At 42.4% G+C, this 21763-nt stretch overlaps 1 protein-coding gene across 1 annotated transcript in view; it reads right to left on the bottom strand.

Moving 5' to 3' along the window:
- LOC138800075 (zinc finger protein 585A-like) overlaps positions 1-21763 on the bottom strand; it is a 63877-nt gene that overhangs the window by 21742 nt on the left and 20372 nt on the right. Inside the window, exons 6-10 of the mRNA XM_069981881.1 lie at positions 5281-5344; positions 3417-3520; positions 3227-3329; positions 2863-2889; positions 204-997 (exon numbers count right to left, since the gene is read on the bottom strand). Of these exons, the coding sequence (XP_069837982.1) occupies positions 204-997; positions 2863-2889; positions 3227-3329; positions 3417-3520; positions 5281-5344 (1092 nt within the window). The remainder of the gene's footprint in view (positions 1-203; positions 998-2862; positions 2890-3226; positions 3330-3416; positions 3521-5280; positions 5345-21763) is intronic.

Genomic DNA, 21763 nt, shown 5'->3' with positions numbered 1-21763 from the left:
TGATTATTCCTTTTAGCTTTTCCTTTGGATGAACTCCCATGATTGATACATAGAAATCTGAAAATGTCCCATTCCAATAAAATATATACGTAACTATATATTTATCTTCAATCCTTTATTTTCTCCTACGTTAATGCAGATGATTAAATATTTTATCCCCAAGAGCAGATCCTTAAACCATGATGGACTGTGCAGATCAATCAATATTCCAGTTTCTTTTTGTGTATCCTTTCGTAATGTTTAGAAAGGCCGTCTTTTCTGGAGAAAACATTGCCACATTCTATACACACGAACGGCTTGTCGTCCGTGTGAGTCAACTTGTGTTTCGCCAGATTGGATTGGTTGGCAAAGCCCCGTCCACATACTGGGCATACATAGGGTTTTTGTCCTGTGTGTATTATCCGATGGGAAATAAGGTTGGATTGGTTGGCAAAGGCTTTCCCACATTCGGCGCAGACATACGGCCTTTCACCTGTGTGGAGGACCAGGTGGGCATTGAGACAAGAGCGACTGGCAAAGACTTTCCCACACTCAATACAAGCGAAAGGCTTCTCTCCTGTGTGTATTCTGAGATGTTTAACTAGGGCTGGATTGTTACTAAAACATCTTCCGCAGGCTGGACATTCGACGGGCTTCTCCCCCGTGTGAACTTTCTCATGTGCTTTGAGGTTAAACTTGCTGACAAAGAGTTTTCCACATTGAGTACAAGAAAAAGGCTTCTCTCCAGTGTGAACTCGCTGATGGGTAACAAGACTTGGTTTGTAAGCAAAACATTTACCACATAGGGTGCAGCAAAACGGTTTCTCCCCAGAATGAGACCTCTGATGCTTGGTGAGATAGGAATAAAGACTGAACCCTTTCCCGCACTCCGTACAGATAAACTGTTTGGCCGTGGTTGCAGACTGTCCATATTCATCCGTTTCGCAGGACTTCTGCCGGGGCTTCGGTGGTGGACGGTATACATTTTTAGGGGGTTCTTCCTCTACAGGTAAGATACCTTAAAAGAAAGAGGAAAATTAGTTCATATGTTGTTTTTATAGGGGCTCAGGATGATGTGGGTACCTGTATAGCAGGATGTGGGTACCTGCAGCTCGCCAGCTGTTCCAAAACGATTCCCAAAACTAAGGTATTGATAAATCCACTACATAAGTTTTTTTATGTACAGTGATACCTTCATTCTCAAACACCTCAGTGTTCGAAACATTTGGTTCTCGAACCACAATTTTCCTTAGGCCGCATTCACACATTCTGTGTTCCACACAGAACACGGACGTGGAATTCATGTAACGGAGTCCTCCCCACCGGGGCAGCATCTGTGATAAGGTGCTGGGAGCGGGGAAACTGTATGTATATGCGTCGCAATGAAGGAGCCACGCTGCGATGTGATTACAGCACGGTGCATAGTCATACAGTTCCCCCACTCCCAGCATCTTATCACAGATGCTGCCCAGGTATGGTTGTGGGGGCTCAGTTCAGAACACAGAACGTGTGAATGCGGCCATAAAGTTTTGGTACTTGAACTTGGCTCCACCAGTTTTGTTCCAATAATGAGCAAACAGTCGCTGACCTAATGTTTAGCTGAAAGATATCAGAGGTCTTCAGGTACCACTGTTTAGAACTGGGAATACCTTCACTATCCCCTTCAAGACAGAGCCCTTTGATGCACAAAAGTCCGGGTCAAATTAATGCAATGTTCCTCCCCGCCTTCTAAGAGCCGTAGCGCTTTTATTTTTCCACCTACAGGGCTGGTTGAGGTGTAATTTTTTGCGCCATGATCTCTAGATTTTATTAATATTATATTGGTGTAACAGAAAAATTTTGATCTCTCTTTAATGTTTTGGTGATAATTTAATAAAATCAGCAATCCTGGTGCGTTTTTTCTTTTTTCCGTTTACGCCGTTCAGCAGATATGTAATATGTTTATTTATTTATATTTTTATAATGGCCAAGGGGGCCTTTTAACTTTTATTGGTAGGGGGTTTATAAGAGGTTTTTTTTTAATACTTTTCAAAACTTTTTTTATTACACTTTTAAAATTTTTTTAACACTTATTTACTGAAAAAGATGCAAGCATTAGATTGCATATACTGGTCTATGCTATGCCAAAGCATAGCATAGATCAGTGTTATCGGCGATATATGTATAGAGCCTGCCTGAGAGCAGACTCTATACATGGATCGCCCATCCGACAGGACGGAGCTTACCCCCGCCTGTCGGCACATGTGATCGGGTCCCGATAACGCAGTGACAGATGTCTGAACTGATGCTGTTGAGCCGGTTCAGTTTGCCAGCCAGGCAGTTGTTATGCTGTGCACAGAATCCCCTCTTGACCCCTTAGGAGGAGCAGAACACCAACATGATGGGTGTTGTCCTCCTCTTTGGGAAGGATCTGCTTACTCTTCATGGGTCCTGTCTGTGTATTCAAGTGCACAACAGCACAAGGCAGCATGGATATCAAAAACAGCAGGCTGATAAGCCGATTGCCAATCTAACAAAGCTATCCCCTCTATTTGTACTGTAAAACCGCTCATCTCTAATCATAATCATTAATATACCGGACATTTCAATATGAAAAGGTTTTTCAATAACTGGAACCACACACTCTAACACTAGATACACAACTACAACTAATGTGGTAGTAAGTTAAAGGGGTTGTTTGGCTAATAGAAGATGGCTGAAGGCTTCTGCTCACCGGCACTCCTTCTTAGAGCCCACACCGCAGTAGCCTTCAGAGACATGGGGTGGGCAGGCAAAATTGTGATCATCGCGTGCGGACAAAATAATATCTGAGATTTTTTTATATTGTTTAGCCCGCATGCGATGATCACAGCTTAGAACATGGAGATGAAGATCATCACTCACCAGTTTGGTATCCCAGACAATTGTGTCCTGCAGAGAAAGAGAGGTTCATTATATTATACAATATCCACAGAGCACCTGTAACCCAGGGTGGGATAGAGATGGGGGAATAAAGGATTAGAATTCCCTAAGTACATATATTATGGTCTAGACTGCAAATATGTGGACTGTCCAATAAATTTTCTGCATGCAATAAGTGACGTCAATTTTCAGCTGCAAAAAATTTATTTATTGCCACTGGAAACAATGGGTCACGTTTATATTCTGCTGTGGAATATATATTAAACAAATATGGCTTGTAAACATAACTACACTGAAATATTAAGGAAGAGCGTCACAGGAGGATAATAAAAGGGTCTCTACGCACCTGCGTTGCTATCAATAGGTATTTTCTCTAATTCCTCCACTTTCATTTGCTGGTCAGGCAAGATGTGGTCTGTCTGCGTATATGCATCACTTCGAAATGCTGCCTACAGGTCAAAAAGCATGTCAAGTAATCGCCATATTTTTAATAATAAAAACTTAAACTAGTCCATATATATCTTATAATATTCTACCTGCTCATCTGACAAGGAGTCCTCATTCTCCTCTTTCATGGTTAAAGACTGAGGGCTGGGTGATGCAGGAGATCTCTCGGGAGTATTTGACTTGCTTGACTCATCTGTAAAAAAGATGTGGCAAAATACACTTTTTAAAAAAAATTTATTCCTTTAGGTATATTTTTGCCCTTTTTGGCGGTGACCTATCATCTCCTTTCTCTAGGTGAGGCTCAGGAACAAAGTAACAACTCGACCAAAATCGATGGATCTTTTGCGTTTCGTTCATCTGCATATCTACGGTGACAAAAGAATTGCAGGAAACCTGTTCTATTGGTCACAACATGTGACTGTGCTACTACTTCAAAGGGGTTGTATAGTCAGCCCTACATCTACTGCCACTCCTGCAAAGCTTCCACCACCCGTCTGTTCCCCACTCAGCCTGCACTGATGATGTCACATACATCCATTGCCCATGTAGCACTACACCCAATCATTGGCCCTCACCATCACGTGCTGTACATGCAAGCAGTGACTGCTGAGAGTCTATGCTATCAGGGTGGTATACAAGGAAAAGCCAGTGACTGGCTGTAGTGTCATGTAAATGATGTGAGTGACATGACTGCTGAGGGCCTAGATGGGAAAAGTAAAGTTTTTTTTTTTTTTTTTTTTTTTTTCAAGCTTCTACCTACTTCAAGTTCTACAACTTCATCCTCCCCTCCGCTACCTGATTCCACGTTAAATCACCACTCCAGTCCTCCTTTCCAGCTCTCCTGTTTAGCAACTGCAAGTCCTGTCAGTCTCCTCTTCAAGAGGTCAGACTAACGCCAACCCCAACTCCCCCTCCCCCCCTTCAACAGGAGGGGGTATTATTTAAAATCTATTTTACTTAAAGGGAACCCATCAACCCCGCACCCAAGGCAGAACCCATCCAACCCCCTGATAGATCACCTCATACTTACCCCCTCCTGCTGGTCCCGCCCACTCAATATGCAAATTAGAAAAGATAAACCCAATATCCATAGGAACTTCTGACATGTCCGTCTTTGTCACCTGTCACCACTCTACCAATTATAAACACAGGTAAATAGTCAACTTATCCATTATGCCAGTGAGAAAAGTGTTGTGGTGCACTGGAAGGATTTCTAGTACTCCTATGGCTGACATCATATACATGTTCAGCAATTCTTGTTTTCACCTTCCTAGTTCTGCAGCCCACATGACAGGTCACAATGAATACAAGTGATCCATAAACAATATGTTGTGTTACACTTGTACCATGAAGGCACTCTCCCATACACAGGCAGGATTGCGTGGCGGAGAGTTCTGCTGCGGAATTCCGTCTGATTAACTCAGTGTGAACATACCTAAGGGTGGGTTCACACATACCGGAATCACAGCGAGTTTCACAGTGAAATCCACATTGACTCCTGGTACTCTCAGTTTGAATAGGTTTACATACTCACAACAGAATGAAAAGTATGTAAAGCGCCACTTACCGGTCCGCGCTCTGGCCTGCTTCTGTGGCTCCTGGCTCCCTGACTAATTGGCTGAGCGGAGCTGTGAGCCACAGAAGCAGGCCGGAGCACGGACCTGTAAAGTATTCACTGGGCCATGTGCAAGTTAAGAGGAATAAGGCTTTACATGAAAATGAATGAAAATTGAAATTTCCGCTGCAAATATGTAAACCTATTGAAACTGACAGTACCGGGAATCACAGTCACACATCACACATCATACTAATCCTGGCTTGTTCTTGGCTGTACTCTGCCATAAGGAGGAAAACCAAACAGGTAAGTAAAATGCCTCAGACTTCTATGGGAACACTGCTTCCTCTACAGGCCGGCTACTTACCCTACAAAAAGTGAAACTAAAATTTTCTTACCTTCAGATTTTAGGGGATCCTCCATCTTAACCACCAATGGAAATTGGGGAGTTTTGTCAGCAGCCTATAAACAGAGATGAACAGTACGTGATCACGGACAACTTCATTCGGTACACAACTTCAGCGACATCTGCGGCAGATGAATACAAAATGGGATGCCAAGCAATCAGTGCATGGACAAACATGGGTTGCATTGATTTCTATGGCACAAAAGTAGTCAGCGAGTGAGATTTGAGTCATTTTCATGTAAAATTTTGGTAACTGTGTTCATAATAACACACGTGTTCAATGAGCTCAACTCAATGGAACACGTGCGTGACTGGGCGGGAATTCAACAATATCCCATTTTGACATTTTACTGACATATAGGCACTACGACAGGCACCAACATACTTTCCACAGGGCTGTCTGAAGACAAAAACTTCTTTACATAAGGTTGGGGACACTTTAAATATAAAGTAATACTCACCTGCCCTGATCACCCCCAGCTGCTGATCCAATACCCCTGGTCCCCACTGATTCCTGTAACCAAGTCATCTCAGCAGCAAGTGGCCACAGCAATTCGTGAGAGACTGAGCAGGCAGATTCTGCTGAGATGACTTGTCAAAGGAAACAGCAGAATGGCAGATGGGAGGGGATTGGGGCAGGTGAGTATGACTATTAACTTGCTGAGACACATTCACAAATCGAAAGATACCCAGGTTCTGTACTTGGTTCATTTCTGCCATCTCACAGAGAGTAAGGGCCCTATTCCACCGGATGATTATCGTTCTCATAATCTTTAACGATTAAAGATGGCAAACGACCGCTATTGCGAAAGATCTGAAAACGTTCATTTATTTCCATGGACCGATAATCGTTACTTATGACCGTATTTGTGATCGTTTTTTCTTCACTATTTCTTTGCATCAACTGTAAAAGACCGAGCGACGTCTTTTATTCAATGCGAACGATTTGCGAACATTTTGCGAACGAGCAACGATAAAAATAGGTCCAGGTCTTATAAAGCGATCAACGATTTCTCGTTCGGTAGTTAATCGTTAACTGCTATTCAACCAAACGATTGTGAATTAGATTTGAACGATTTAACGATAATCTGAATGATAATTGTCCGGTGGAATAGGGCCCTAAATGACAAGGCAGCAAGTGACCCCTGTACTGACAGCAGGTGGGGATCCCTGCAGTCAGATCCCCACCGATCAGCTACAGGTGATCAGTTATAAGCTAACAATAACCCCTGTAAGTCACAGGGCTCTTTACCAAAAGTGAAGCTCTAAGTTGCAGCAAAGTTGCAGTCAAATGACTATCACAGCCTGGCATCAAGCTGCACCACTGAACATGCTGCTGTGACAGTCATGTGACCCCCAAAAGTGGAGCTGCAACACCCAGCTATGATGTCTATGAGGATTTCTGGAGCAGTAACAGCCAGCAAAGTATAGGTAATGTATAAAGAGCACAGCGCAAGAGATGGTGACAGGACAGGCCGCACCTACCAGCACCCCGCCTGCCCGACACCGGGGCTCTGCTGCCTCTACAGCAGCCAGCTAAACGTCAGATAGAGGAGCCGGATGTTATGGGGCGGGATCGCGATGACGTCATTTCCTAGAGCATCACGGACGCCGGGAAATGTAGTTCTTATTCGCCGGTCTCTTAGCGCCCTGATCTAACCACTAGAGGGCGCGCGGCTCGTTACGTGTGTGTCAGTATGTAGACATCTGCGCATCTGGACGCTCGCAGCAGGTCCCTGTCTGACCACAGTTTGATGACCAATAGACAGCAGATCAAGTGCAACATCTCGGGTTATCAGACATAAGGCCAGACTGGGACCAATGGACTTAGGGTCAAAAACAATGGGGCCATAGTCAGTAGGGAAAAACAAAAACGCAATAGTCAAACGTTTTTTCTGCCATAGCGTTTTTCAATACATGTACAGTTTTAAATCGCAGGAAGGCTTGCATTCTCCCCATAGACTTCCATAAGCATGTCAAGAGTTATTGATCGCACCAGGTCTCACTTTTGAGACCCGCTGTGATCAGGAGATATAGCCAGGGAAGGGACACAGCAACAGCACAATCTAGGTCCCGATCACTGGCTCATTCTCACAATATAGCCTCATAGACTTGGGGCTACTGCACACAATTTTTTACAGACACGTGCATTAGCCCTAACATAGTCTGAATTAGCCGATCAGGAGATACAGCCAGGGAGCGGACTGGACGGCCATTGCGCTCTCTTCCTGGCCATATCTGAGACCTGGTAACCAGGAGGCATCTGACATCAGGAAAGCATCTGACATCAGGAGAGGCATCTGACATCAGGAAAGCATCTGACATCAGGAAAGCATCTGACATCAGGAGAGGCGTCTGACATCAGGAGAGGCGTCTGACATCAGGAAAGCATCTGACATCAGGAGAGGCATCTGACATCAGGGAGACATCTGACATCAGGAAAGAATCTGACATCAGGGGAGGCGTCTGACATCAGGAAAGCATCTGACATCAGGAAAGCATCTGACATCAGGAGAGGCATCTGACATCAGGAAAGTATCTGACATCAGGGAAGTATCTGACATCAAGGAGGCATCTGACATCAGGGGAGGCATCTGACATCAGGGAAGTATCTGACATCAGGAGAGGCATCTGACATCAGGAGAGGCATCTGACATTAGGGAAGCATCTGACATCAGGGGAGGCGTCTTACATCAGGGGAGGCATCTGACATCAGGGGAGGCGTCTTACATCAGGGGAGGCGTCTTACATCAGGGGAGGCATCTGACATTAGGGGAGGCATCTGACATTAGGGAGGCATCTGACATCAGGGGAGGCATCTGACATCAGGAGAGGCATCTGACATCAGGGGAGGCGTCTTACATCAGGAGAGGCATCTGACATCAGGGGAGGCGTCTTACATCAGGAAAGCATCGGAATGGGTCCACCTTTTTTATTCTGCAATAGGCGAACAATCCTAAACATCTAAAGGGGTACTCCACAAAGTGCCAAAGAGCTGTAATTGACTTCTATTAAACAATTTCCAGTCTTCCAGTACTGTATATCCTACAGGAAGTGGTGTTCTTTCCAGTCTGGAGAGCAGGAGAGGTCTTCTATGGGGATTTCCTGATGTTCTGGACAGTTCCTGTCATGGACAGAGGTGGAACCAGAGAGCACTGTGTCAGACTGGAAATAATACACCACTTCCTGCAGGCCATACAGCAGCTGATAAGTAGTGGAAGACTAGAGATTTTTAACTAGAAGAAAATTACACATCTCTGGCCCTTTCTGACACCAGTTGATCTGAAAGAATTTTTTTCCACTGGAGTAACCCCATTAAGAGTCATCCGCAGAAGATCTGGGGTTACTTCTCCAAGATAGAAACAATCTTTTTGCCTAGTTGCTTTAAAAACTGATTATAAGGGTACAAACCCACACACCGTATACGCAGCAGATACGCAACAAATACGCATTAGATTTGATGGTGCAGATTTGATGCTGTGTTCAGTTATTTAAATCTAATTTGCTGCGTATTTGCTGCGTATCGCAGCAGTAAATACGCTGCTTATACGGTGTGTGTGTTTATACCCTAAGTGTCTACAAGACCTGATGCTGGAGCTTCATTCATTTTGCGCATTGATAAAAATAAACTATTAATTCTTCTACTCTCTAAAGCAGCGATGGGGAACTTTAGCTTTGGCTGTCCAGGCATGATGGGAATTGTAGTTCTGGGACAGCTGGAGGGCCGAAGGTTCCCGATCCCTGCTCTAAAGCATTGTTACGTTGCTGAATTTTTTCCACACCTGTCTAAAACTTTTTCACAGCCCTGTATGTGACAAAAGTGTCAAAGTCTGATGCCGACGTCTACATGCACAGACAGGCATTGGCCTCATTGACTTCAGTGGCCTCAACGTAGTCAGATAGAGACTACAATTCAGGTGATTCTCCGCATGTATGCACTGAAACTGGGGCACATGAAAAAATATATGTCAGCAGACATTTATATATATATATATATATATATATATATATATATATATATACCACAGAATGCCCAGAGGTTATGTGAACGAGTTCGTACTGATTTTGATGGAGAGTCTGAATAACTAACAGCCAATATGGACTAAAATGTGTATAGATGTGAATACCATCACAACTATCTAATGTATGGTATGGGTACCCGTCATTCATGATAATGTACCCCTCTCCTATCCATAAACGTGCACAGTATTCCAGGCGTCAGAAGAATCTATGTACAGCGCCACACTATATGTTATATGAACAAAGCTACTGAATGAATCTTATAACCTATAGAGTAATGTAATGATTCGCAGTTTTTAGCAGGATAGCCAAGTTGTATACAGTGTGATCAATATGCTGGGACAAGATAAGACTAGTAGAAGACTCACCACTCAGCACAGACAAGATGATTGCAGAATCCAGCTCCCAGGCAAGTGGAAACACATATGTTTAGCTGGCTGGTTAAAAAGCTGGATGTTCGCTGGGGACAGGGAGAGGGAGGAGCTCAGGTTATGGGCTTGAGAGTAAGGCTTTGTTCACATCTGAGGCTCCGTTCGAGGTCTCATCACAGAATATATGTGAACAAACAACGAAGCATGTTGTATTTTCGTATGGTTGTAATCCAGTAAAATGATGAGCACCATGCGGAAACCCAGTGGACCCTATTAAAAGTGTGTTCTAACCCATCAGTCTCTATTTCTGCTGCTGAATAGACTCTGCAACGCAACCTCAGACACAGAAGGTAAAGGGGTACTGCAGCAAAAATGCTTTTCTTTCAAATCAACTGGTTTCAGAAAGTTATATAGATTTGTAATTTACTTCTATTTAAAAATCTCAAGTCTTCCAGTACTTACCAGCTGCTGTATGTCCTGCGGCAAGTGGTGTCTTCTTTCCAGTCTGACACAGTGCTCTCTGCTGACATCTCTGTCCGAGACAGGAACTGTCCAGAGCAGTAACAAATCCCCATAGAAAACCTCTCCTGCTCTGGACAGTTCCTGTCTTGGACAGAGGGGGCAGCAGAGAGCACTGTGTTAGACTGAAAAGAAAACACCACTTTCTGCAGGACATACAGCAGCTGAAGTACTGGAAGACTTGAGGTTTCTAAATAGAATTAAATTACAAATCTATACCCACAGTCTGATGACGTGGCCGCGTTATCAGCCGCTGAGCCGCGATTGGCCGAGCACAGTTATGCTCAGCCAATCGCGGCTGAGCAGCTGATGACGCGGCCGGCACTCGGGAAGATCGGAGGCGTTCGGGCCGGCCGGCCGAAGATGACGTTTGGCACAAGATGGCGGACGCGTGTCGGCACGGATCAGGTATGTATAAAGCACTACACTTCCGGGTACACGGGTGGGGGGGGGGGGTGGGGGGGGACACGGGGGAAGGGGGCCATTCACAGACATAACATACATTACAAAGTTGTATAACTTTGTAATGTGTGTTATTCTGTGAATAATTTTTTACCGCCGCACTACCCCTTTAAGGCACCTGTGCAGTGTTGAGTTTAGATACTTTTTTTTTTAAAGAGGACCTGTCACCCCCCGTGCAGGGGTGACAGGCTCCTGACCCCCTGCTAGATCCCCCTATACTTACCTAATGGCACCGGGTCCCGCTTCCTGATGCAGTCGGGTCACGGAGAAATCAGCTTCCGAAGCCCGGCGCGCGCACACAGCAGGGTCCGACGCTCATAGAGAATGAATGGGGAGTCCGATGCTCCGTCATTCTCTATGGGCATCGGACTCTCCTGTCAGCGCGCGCGCCGGGCTTCGGGAGCTGAAATCTCCGTGACCCGACTGCATCAGGAAGCAGGACCCGGTGCGATTAGGTAAGTATATCGGGCTCTAACGGGGGGTCGGGAGCCTGTCACCCCGGCACGAGGGGGTGACAGGTATCCTTTAGGGTGCGTTCACACCTACAGGATCTGCAGCAGATTTGATGCTGTGTTCAGTTATTTAAATGAAATCTGCTGCAGAAAATCAGCTGCAGATCCTGTAGGTGTGAACGCACGATTAAGCTTTTTTTAGTAATATACCTGACTTAGCTTTTTTGTTTGGCTGCACTTTGCATTCATCATTGTATAGGATTCATCCCAAGTGTATCTGTGGACTATGTCTGGTTGGAGATTACCAATTCTTGTGGCTATGGTATAGAAGGGGTTGTGTAACTGATATATAGGTAATGATGGACTGTTATAGGAGTATGATCCGATTATTATCTGACATATGTGGAGGTCCACTGGAACGTTTTTTGCATAATAATGTCACCAACTTGTTGGCAGACAACTGACAATATGTAAATACAATTAGCATCTGTGTGCCTTTTGGTGGTTTTACATGGAACGATTTATCGCTCGAATTTGCACAATAACGAATTCGAACGATAATCGTACGTGTAAACGCAGCGAACGATCAAGCGACGCGTGAGAAATCGTTCATTTTGATCTTTCAAGTTCTCAAATCGTCGTTGATCGTTCACAAAATAATTAGCAAATCGTTCCGTGTAAACAGTCTTTCAACGATTTCACCTTTGTGTGAGATAGGCTTAAACGATCACAAAACGTTCACATAACGATTTTTCTGTACGATATATCGTTCCGTCTTAACGCTGATTGTTATAAAAAAAACATTGTTCATTCAAAATCGTTAATCGTGCGATCGGGCGAATTATCGCTCTGTGTAAAACCACCATTAGTGTGTGGGCTCATAGACATCAATGGGTCTGCATAATGTCTGTAACTGCAGGCAGTATGCAGACAGAAATTAGGGTTGTGTGCATAGGGCCTTATAGATGTGCTCCTTCCCAGGTCTATGGCTAAACGTCTATTAGTGGTGCTCAGTGAGCAGCTAAATCCAAATAGATGGTAGAAATCCATTACACTCATTTTTTAAAGTGTGTAGAAATTTTTTATTGGCATACATGGTGTTTTATACCTACTGATGGGCTGCATGATCAATCTTTGTATTGTTTATGCAGCCCTGTAAACTGGCAGCACAGATAGAGAATATATGTCTAGTATATGTATATATCTGTGCTCTCAGTTTCCAGTTCACAAGCAGCAGTCTATACTTACCAGCCAGGCTGCTGGAGATTCGGCAACCGGCTCTCTAAAGCTTGCGCAGTATATATCTTCAAGCCCTGCCTCCTCCAGCTGTCAATCATTCCAGAGGAGGTGGCGGCCTGAAGTTACAGTAGCGGCTCAAGGATGGGAGAACCAGATACCGGATCACAAGCAGCCTGGCTGGTAAGTATAGACTGCTCCTGTGACTGTGATCTGGAAACTGACAGCACAGATATATACATATACCATACCTCTATATATACATATGTGTGCTATCAGTTTCAAAGTGTCATCCCCCTGTTTAGACAGGAAGACATGTGGACAGTAAATATACATTTTCGAGCAGGCACAAAAGATGCGATCAGCCGATAATTGGGCATTTGCCCGGTTTTCGGCTGATCGTTGCCCCTTTACCATAGGCCAATAATCAGCATGTGTAAAAGGACCTTAACTGTGGCTTTATACAGACTTGGATGGGACACACAGCTTTTAAAGGGGGTTTCCAGGATCAGAAATACATTGCTGCTTTATTGAAACCAATCTTGAGAACAAGGAACCTGAAATCCCTGATGAATGGCATAATGAAGGAGCACATTGGCATTTCATGCTGTCTGTGGTTAGGGCAGTGTTAGGACAAAATGCTATCAAAGTTATCCAAAATATTCTCTGCCAACCACCATTGCTTTATAAGGGTATGTGCACATTACGGAATCCTGGCAGATCACCCGCCGCGGATTCTGCTGCTCGCGGCTGTGCACCTCTCCGCTGGACCTATAGGCTTTATTCTATGGTTTGCCAGATTCTGCCGTCCGCCTGAACAATGAAGCCGCTCATTCTTAGGGCGTTTGGTGGAATCTGGCAAACCATAGAATGAAGCCTATGGGACCAGTTGAAATGCACGCGGCCACGAGTGGGGGCGAGCTGCGGGTGATCCGCCGGGATTCCGTAGTGTGCACATACCCATACAACAGATAACAGGAAAGGAGGACCCATCTCCATTATTAGGGTCTGTTCACACTACAGAATTTGCGTGGAATTTCAAGTGGAGTCCACACCACAGACTCCACTTGAAGTTCCACCTGTCCCATTAATTCAATAGGAGCTTTCACGCGCCTCCACTCTCCACCCACATAATGTACATGTCAGTTCTTTGGGTAGATGGTGAAATGCACATGAGACATCCTATTGAATCAATGGGACAGGCAGAATTTCAAGTGGAGTCTGTGGTGCTGACTCTGCTTGAAATTCTGCAGTGTGAACGGATCCTTACTGTCTAAAACAGTATGTAGAAAAACACCACCATGCACTTGTTGTCTATCCTCTAAGGGTATGTTCACACTGAGGAATAGGCGAGTATTCAGCAAATAGGAGCAGAATGCAAGCAGAATTTAAACCCCATTGACTTCTACAGGATTTCTGTAAAAAAGGGACATCCAATGAAAGTGAAATCCAATGAAAGTCAAAGGGACAATGCTAAATTAATATTTTACGGGAGGAATTTGAAGAGGGATCCGTAGCAAATTTGCCACGGATCCCACCGCTTATTCCACGCCAATTCCTCAGTGTGAACATACCCTAACAGTGTTCCCCAACTCCAGTCCTTAAGTATCACCAAGAAGTTCCTTAGTATTTCACAGGGATATAATTATAGTCAGTGCATCAGGCATTATCACAGGTGTTCTTTGTATGGAATATGCTCACATCATTACCTGTTGCTGGGCCTTGAGGACTAGAGTTAGGGAACACTGCTTTAACTGAAGAGACAATGGCAACAAGAAAACAAATTGTGAATCCATCATCTGGTCGCTAAGAGCTGCAGACACGAGCTGCCAGATAATAGTGCAATAACATGCACATAAGATTTTCTAAGCTAAGGGCCTTTGCAGAAGTTATATAACAAGGTTTTTATTCTAGACTGAAGTGTCAGGAGGCGGAGTCAAACTGCTGAAGTGCAACACCACTGGCACTTGGCCCCACCTCCTTGACACTTCAGCTCTGAATAAAAACCTTATGATTTTTTTTATGATTTAAAAAAGGTAACAGTTGTGTTATTGGACCATTGCCTCTCAGTCTATGCCTGAAGCTTATAGCGTGCAGATGGGCTGACAGACCCTGTCTATAATATGGTGCCATATGGAGGGGCATGTGACGTGACATTACTCAGTCTCCTCCACAGGAACACACTGCACCAATGAAAGCAGCCCAGGAGCAATGGAGGTGACTGAAAGACATTGTATGCTCACATAATAATCCATAGGGCGCCATGTTATAGATGGGAGAACCATTTGGCCACATCAAAAGGATGGGGGATTGAGAGAACACATTGCTTGTTAGCCAGAACTAAACACAACTATATTATCGGGTGGCATGTAAGTGACATAATAATATTATACAGGTATCATTACTTTAAAGAAGAGGCATTGTGAAAGTTCAATGTTACTGCTGTGTGGATTAGACAGCACTTTCTCTATGAAACACTCAGTCTGGGTCTCAGACAGAAAGTGACTACCTATTCACACAGCAGTAGTTGTAAGGCAGTCATAGGTAACATTACTTATAGGGATAAAAAATTATTATAAAACTTCCTCCCTCTACATATCTCACATCTGTGATCATCATTAAATTAAAAAAATAATTTTTAAGACATTGAAAAACCTTCCAAGCTCTGTAATGTTCGATGCTTGCTTTCATGAAACATATGACAGGGTAGACACAGATGTAAGAGGACAAGTCCCGACAGGCTGGATGGACTTCATGCTGTGACTTGTCGTTCTACAACAGCTGAAAAGCCACAGGGTGCTTTACTGTAAAAATGCAACCCCCCCTTTTGCACATACTGTATTACAACACACAGGAAAATGGGATTCAAAATGAAATTAAGGCTATAAGCAATAATACAATTACAACTTCCCTTCCTTCAATCTCGGCACGCCAACGTAACAGGGTAGTTATGGGACTTTAATCCGGATGACAAGTACAAGGAAAGCTGACTCCGGACAGCCTATAACGCTTTTCATAAAAATGGATCAAACATAAAAATACTACAATAAAATCTACATTTAATAAATCATATACGTTCTATACAGAGCTGATAGAAGTGAAAAATCACAATGACTGGCAGAGCCGGCACTTCCAGAAACTAGAAAGTGCTGAGTGGTGTGCCGAGAATGGCAGTGGCGGGCAATCAGGAGCAGGTGAGTACATTTTTTTTTTACCCCTGCCAGCCTAGGTATAATTTATTCAAATTTATTTAGCACAATTGTGGTCAGTGTTTTGCGTGTAAGGGTATAAACCCACACACCGTATATGCAGCAGATATGTAACAAATACGCAGCAGATTTGTTGGTACAGATTTGATGCTGTGTTCAGTTATTTAGATCTAATCTGCTGCGATTTTGCTGCGAGTTTGATGCGTATCGCAGCAGTAAATACGCTGCATATACGGTGTGTGGGTTTATACCCTAAATGTGTATGCAAAAGAGCAGAAGCCATTTTAAAGAAGCCACTTACTGGAGGAAGCTTCCCTTACAATTCAAGCCTTTTTTAAGGGTTAGACATTGATTGTAAGGGAAGTCATCTTCAGTAGGTGGCGCCACAGAACAAGTTATTTTTTCTTTTGTAAATGGTCAGCATCGCATACTCTTATATGCCAATAAGAGACTACTCCACTAACCGTAAGCCAAAATCAGGAATGGAAGATACAGAGAAAAGTAGTAAAGATTTGTACCTCTTCTATGCTTTGTCCAGGTTTTAGCATACATATTTGGTGGTAAAAGTGTGTATAATACATGGAGACATTTTGATGTATACAGTATATGGACTATTAATATGTACAGTATGGTATATGCTGTTACTGTGTGCTGTATTGAGGTAGGTAAGGGTTTTGCACCTTAAAGCGTATCTGTCACTACAAATAACTTTTCACATGTCATCAGGTATGTCAAAAGTTATTGATCACAAAGGGTCTCACTTCTGAGACCCGCTTTGATCAGTAGATATAGCCGGAGAGAAGCTGCGCGATCCACTCGCCAGCTGGCTGCTAATTCAAAGTAAGTCTATGAGACTATCTAGCCAGGGAGTGGATATATCTGGCTATATCTATTGATCGAAGCGAGTCTTAGCAGTGAGACCCTTTGTGATCAGTAATTTTTGACATTTCAAAAACTATTTGTAGTGACAGTGCCCAGTTAAGGCTTTGTTACACTCTGTCTTTTTGGTCGCTTGACTGCCATCTCTTAGGACTAAAAGTGACGACCATCACATGGATGATATGGATGTACTAGACCACAAATTACATTTGTTTAGTACTAAACAGTGAATGAATAAAAAAAAATAAAAAAAAAATAAAATATATATATATTTATTTTTTTATAAATTTCCATAAATAGTCGTTCCTGGAGTATCTGTGTTATGATGGATGATGATCAGTATTGGATGATCATTTTCAGGCAGTGATTCAACCAACTATATGGAACGTTATATTTTTCATATTTTTGCTTAACCCCTTCAAGGCCGAGACCATTGATGCACGGATGTCCAGGTCAAATTAATGCAATGTTCCTCCCTGCCATTTTCACCTACAGGGCTGGTTGGGGTGTCACTTTTTGAACCATGATCTCTAGTTTTTAATATTATCATTGTTGTAAAAGAAAAATTTTGATCGCTTTTTATAAATTTTTTCTTTCTGATATGTAATTAGAAAAAAAAAAAAAAAAAAAATCAATCCTGGTGGGGGTTGATTTCCATTTACACCATTCACTTTGCGGGAATAATGTAATATTTTAATAGATCGGACAATTCTGCACGCTACGATATATAATATGTTTATACTTTTTTTTTATATTTTTATAATGGGCAAGGGGATATTTTAAACTTTCATTGAGGAGGGGATTATAAGAAGTTTTTAATACTTTTAAAAACTTTTTTTATTACACTTTTTAAACACTTTAAACGTGCAATCATTGGATTACATATACTGATCTATGCTATGCCATAGCATAGATCAGTGTTATCTGCGATCTATGCATAGAGCCTGCCTAAGAGCAGACTATCTATAGATCCGACAGGACACCACCCGTCGGTACAAGCAATTGGGACCTGATCAGTCAGTGACAGGAGTTTTTCCTGTTACTGAGTACTTTAGATCACAGCATTTAAGGGTCCATTTACACAGAAAGATTATCTGACAGATTATCTGCCAAAGATTTGAAGCCAAAGCCAGAAACAGACTATAAACAGGGAACATGTCATAAAGGAAAGCCTGAGATTTCTCTTCTTTTCAAATCTTTGGCAGATAATCTTTCTGTGTAAATGGACCCTAAGGGGTTAATGACAAGTAGCTGCGGGGTCGCAGCTGCCTTTCATTATCTTCAGCACCCCACACACATCAAAAGCCCCTGAAGTCAGGAACGTACCATATACGTATTGCTGACGTGAAGGGTTTAAAGGGGTTGTATCATTAAAAACTAAACCAATGCATTATGTGAAAGTAAACATATTTGAAATATACAAGCATTTCTAGAACAGTACTGTTTCAGAGATATGGATTTACTAATCCCTGATGTACCTTTGTTGTTTTGATAACCTGTTGCCCTCGGTTACAACCCACTTAGTAGGGCCAGGCTCAGAGCAATCGCAATCTCCAATAAGTACACGCAGTTGGTCTCCATTTATCCTGTAAGGCTGGGTTCACACTGCATTTTTTTCATCCGTTTTTTTTTTAGGAAAACCGTTGAAAAAAAGCCTGATGCATTTGTGTGCACTTGTTTTGATCCCTTTTTCCATTGACTTCCATGATAAAAAAAAAAAGGATCAGTTTTTTTTAATGGACACAAAAGTAGTGTCAACACTTCTTTTGTGTCCGTAAAAAAAAACTGATCCGTTTTGATCCTTTTTTTTTATAATGGAAGTCAATGGAAAAACAGATCAAAATGGATGCACACAAATGCAGTATAAGGATTTTAAGCCAATGACAAACCTGCATCGTTTACCTGTGCTACGCAAGGGCACCACAACCGCAGTACCAAGTGTCATGTAAAACCTTTACATTTTCTTTTACTTACAATCGTTTATTTTTTTGGTTATGTACTACATTTGACTTTTATATAATAAAAAAAAAATTTTTTAAACAATTTGTCACTGCTTCTGTGTATGTTTAGCCAGGCTGCCAATCAAGCGCGAGTGGCTGAGAAGAGGGCGGTGGCAGCATGACCACATGCTGCTGTGGCTCCACCCCCATGCCTAGTTACCAGGCGCTAGGACGGGGGATTAGAGATCAATATTTATACATTAACCCCCCCCCCCCCCACACACACACACACAGATGCCTGCCTGGCACAGCACCAGAGAGGTGTGCCCGTCAGCTGTAAAGTACTGGGGAGAAGTCACACTCCCTTTGGTTTCCTTTAATCTGCATGGCAAATGCAGTAGAAACAATGAGTTAACACCACCCTCCTCAAAAGAAAAGTGATCAAAAAGACTGATCAGTTAAAGGTTAAGGGCCCTATTACACCAACAGATATTTTTTTTGAGCCAAAGCCAGGAATGGATTATAAACAGAGACCAGGTCATAAAGGAAAGACTAAGATTTCTCCTCTTTTCAAATCCATTCCTGGCTTTGGCTTAAAAAAAATCTGTCAGATAATCTGTTGGTATATTAGGGCCCAAACTCAACCCCAAAATGGTATTAAGCATTGCAACTGCCCCCACACAAAAAACTTCACACGGCTCCATCAGTAGAAAGAAAAAAAGGGTCTCAGAAAATGGTGACAAAAAATTGTTTTTTTTTTAGGTATTTTGTAGTAAAACAGAACAAAAAAATATACAAATGTGGTATTGGTAATTGTTCTTCCTGCGCTGCGAACGATGTACAAATGAAACTCAAGAAACAATAGAAGAATTTTTGTAAAGTTTATCAAAACATTACATATACACATTATATACACATAAATACTGAATATTCTTACCATATTATTCACAAGGGATTAAATGCAGAAAACAGAAGGAACTTTTATTAAAATATAATTTATTTCTCATAAAACCATTATATATTAATAGATATATTAGTCCTCACATATACTTACGTATGCAGAATTAGAGGCTCTTATTACAAAGCATTCTACATTAAAAAAAAAAAAAAACACCATTAAATCCTGAGCACAGCTTGGTGAGTACGGCACTGATGTGCAGAATGGCCCCTGATGAACGCATTGCATACAGGAAATATGTCGGGATGATGTGTCTTCTGGCAGATAAAACACTGATACAGGGTAAAACCCGCCTATGTTATGGAAGAACAGGTAAAATATCTTGATTACTGGACAGGTGAGGCTATATCATCATAAATGGCTGATTTGTACATTTAGTACAAATTTAGTTCCTGGTTTAGGGAAGCAAAGTATAACTGGATGTATTACTGCATAAAAACCTATCTCAGCATGATTAGTTCATTTATTAAAGTTATATAAACATACAGCTTTATAAAACAACGAAGGTAGGCCCAAACCAATGGGCGTATGAGGAATATAATACATTCTTGGATGATCCAAAACCAACCAAAAAGCCAATGTGTAAGATAATAGGAGATAATAAGGAAGGGAAGAGAAAGCAGGGGACGGAAGAGAGGGATGAGGAGGAAAGCTTCAACTGTAGTTATGAAGAGATCAGCGATTTATTTTAGTCAGTATTAGTTTTGAGTGGACTTGAGAAAACTGTCCAGGTTTGGAAACTTCTCCAAGCCCAAATGATATGGGACACCACTGGTTGAGCAGGAAAAGACAGTAGATAGCAAGCAGGGAAGTAAGAGCTGTGGAAGACTCTGGTAGGAGAGTATGACCTTACTTCATTTCTGTGTTATGGTCCTTTGGTGGTGTTTTTTTTTAACAAAGATATTATATTGGTGTGGTATAGAAAAATGTCTAGAGGTTTTATTAGGAATAAAAGTTATATTTTAACAATAAAACATGCCTTCCATGTTCAGCACTTAAAGGGGTATTCCCATCTCACAGTTAAACTTTCCCGCTCTTTCCCTCCCATTGTTGACAGCTCAAAAATATTTGATTTGACCAGCCCTACAAGTTTAAATGATATTTAAGTATGTTATTGCACAACGAAAAATATACAAATTCTCAATATACACTATGGGAAATGCACATATAGTGCTTTATTTCTTCATTTACTGCAGCTTAAAGTCTTCTATTCCTAGCAAAAATGGTGACGTCACAACCCACATAGAGGTGCAGGACCGGGCTGTGCAGCGGGGGCGACAGGCTGTATCCAGTGAGGAAAGGCCCTTCCTAAGCGAAAATGTACATGGCTTCGGGGAGAAGTAGCAGGGACGGAGCACAGCAGCTCCCCCAGCAGACGTCCATAGAGGTCTAGTGGCTTCCCACATGATACAGATTAGGACAGCTCCGACGCAGGGACTGGGGAGAGAGACCACCAGGATGATGATTCACATGTCACATCCTCCTGATGGTTATCTTTACCCTGCCGCTTCACAGCCCAGCCCGCACCTCTGTATGCTAGACAAAGGGTTGGGACATCACCATTTTTGCTAGGAATAGAAGACTTCAAGCTGTAGTAAATGAAGCAATAAAGCACTATATGTGCATTTCCCATAATTAGTGTATATTGAGAAGTTGTATAATTTTTGTTGGGCAAGAACATACTTAAATATGTTTTGTTCGGACTCCTTTAACTGTATTAGCTGAGATTGGGGTATCCCTTTAATCACATTACATGGCACATTACATAAACTATAAAAAGTCAACATGAAAATAACTATGGCTTTTAGAATGCATGAACAAAATAACAAGGATGTCACCGCCAAAACTTATTGCACCAAGAAAGGGTTAACCAGAGTTACCAACACTCTTACCCACCAGAAGACCCTATCTAAACATCCACTGCTCCACATCCTAATGCTTATTACCAGAATAACCACAACCCTCTCCATTACTGTACATTAACACAGTAACAGTCTGGTGGATTTGACAGGATACTACGCTATGTATACAAAAGTCCCAAGGACTTCTATCGCCTAGTGCTACAAAAATAATCATCATATATATCTGACATTTTCATATAAAACCTCTCATACAACAATATGTGTATTCAGCCACTAAATAGAAGTGGACCGTCGGCACAGGAAACAATACCTGTCACCATGATGAATACAAATTTAGCCCTGGTCAAACGCCCATCATGCTTTCTCTAACCAGGTGCTGCCACCTGGTGGCAAATATGTTCCCTGAGTGCATCAAGTACCATCTCTCTCTTTCTGCAGAAGTGGTCACAGCCTGCTACAGTCAGAGAAAGCATACAGCAACTCACACTGGAGCTGTGTGCCACTTCATGCCAACAAAGAGGGCATTATGGTAGCCTTTGTATACATGAAGAAGGAACAGCAGTGTCA

Source organism: Dendropsophus ebraccatus, chromosome 8 (genome assembly GCF_027789765.1).
Source record: "Dendropsophus ebraccatus isolate aDenEbr1 chromosome 8, aDenEbr1.pat, whole genome shotgun sequence".
Lineage (NCBI taxonomy): Eukaryota > Metazoa > Chordata > Amphibia > Anura > Hylidae > Dendropsophus > Dendropsophus ebraccatus.
Note: the sequence above shows the minus strand (reverse complement) of the source record. Positions and strands in the feature narration are given on the sequence as shown.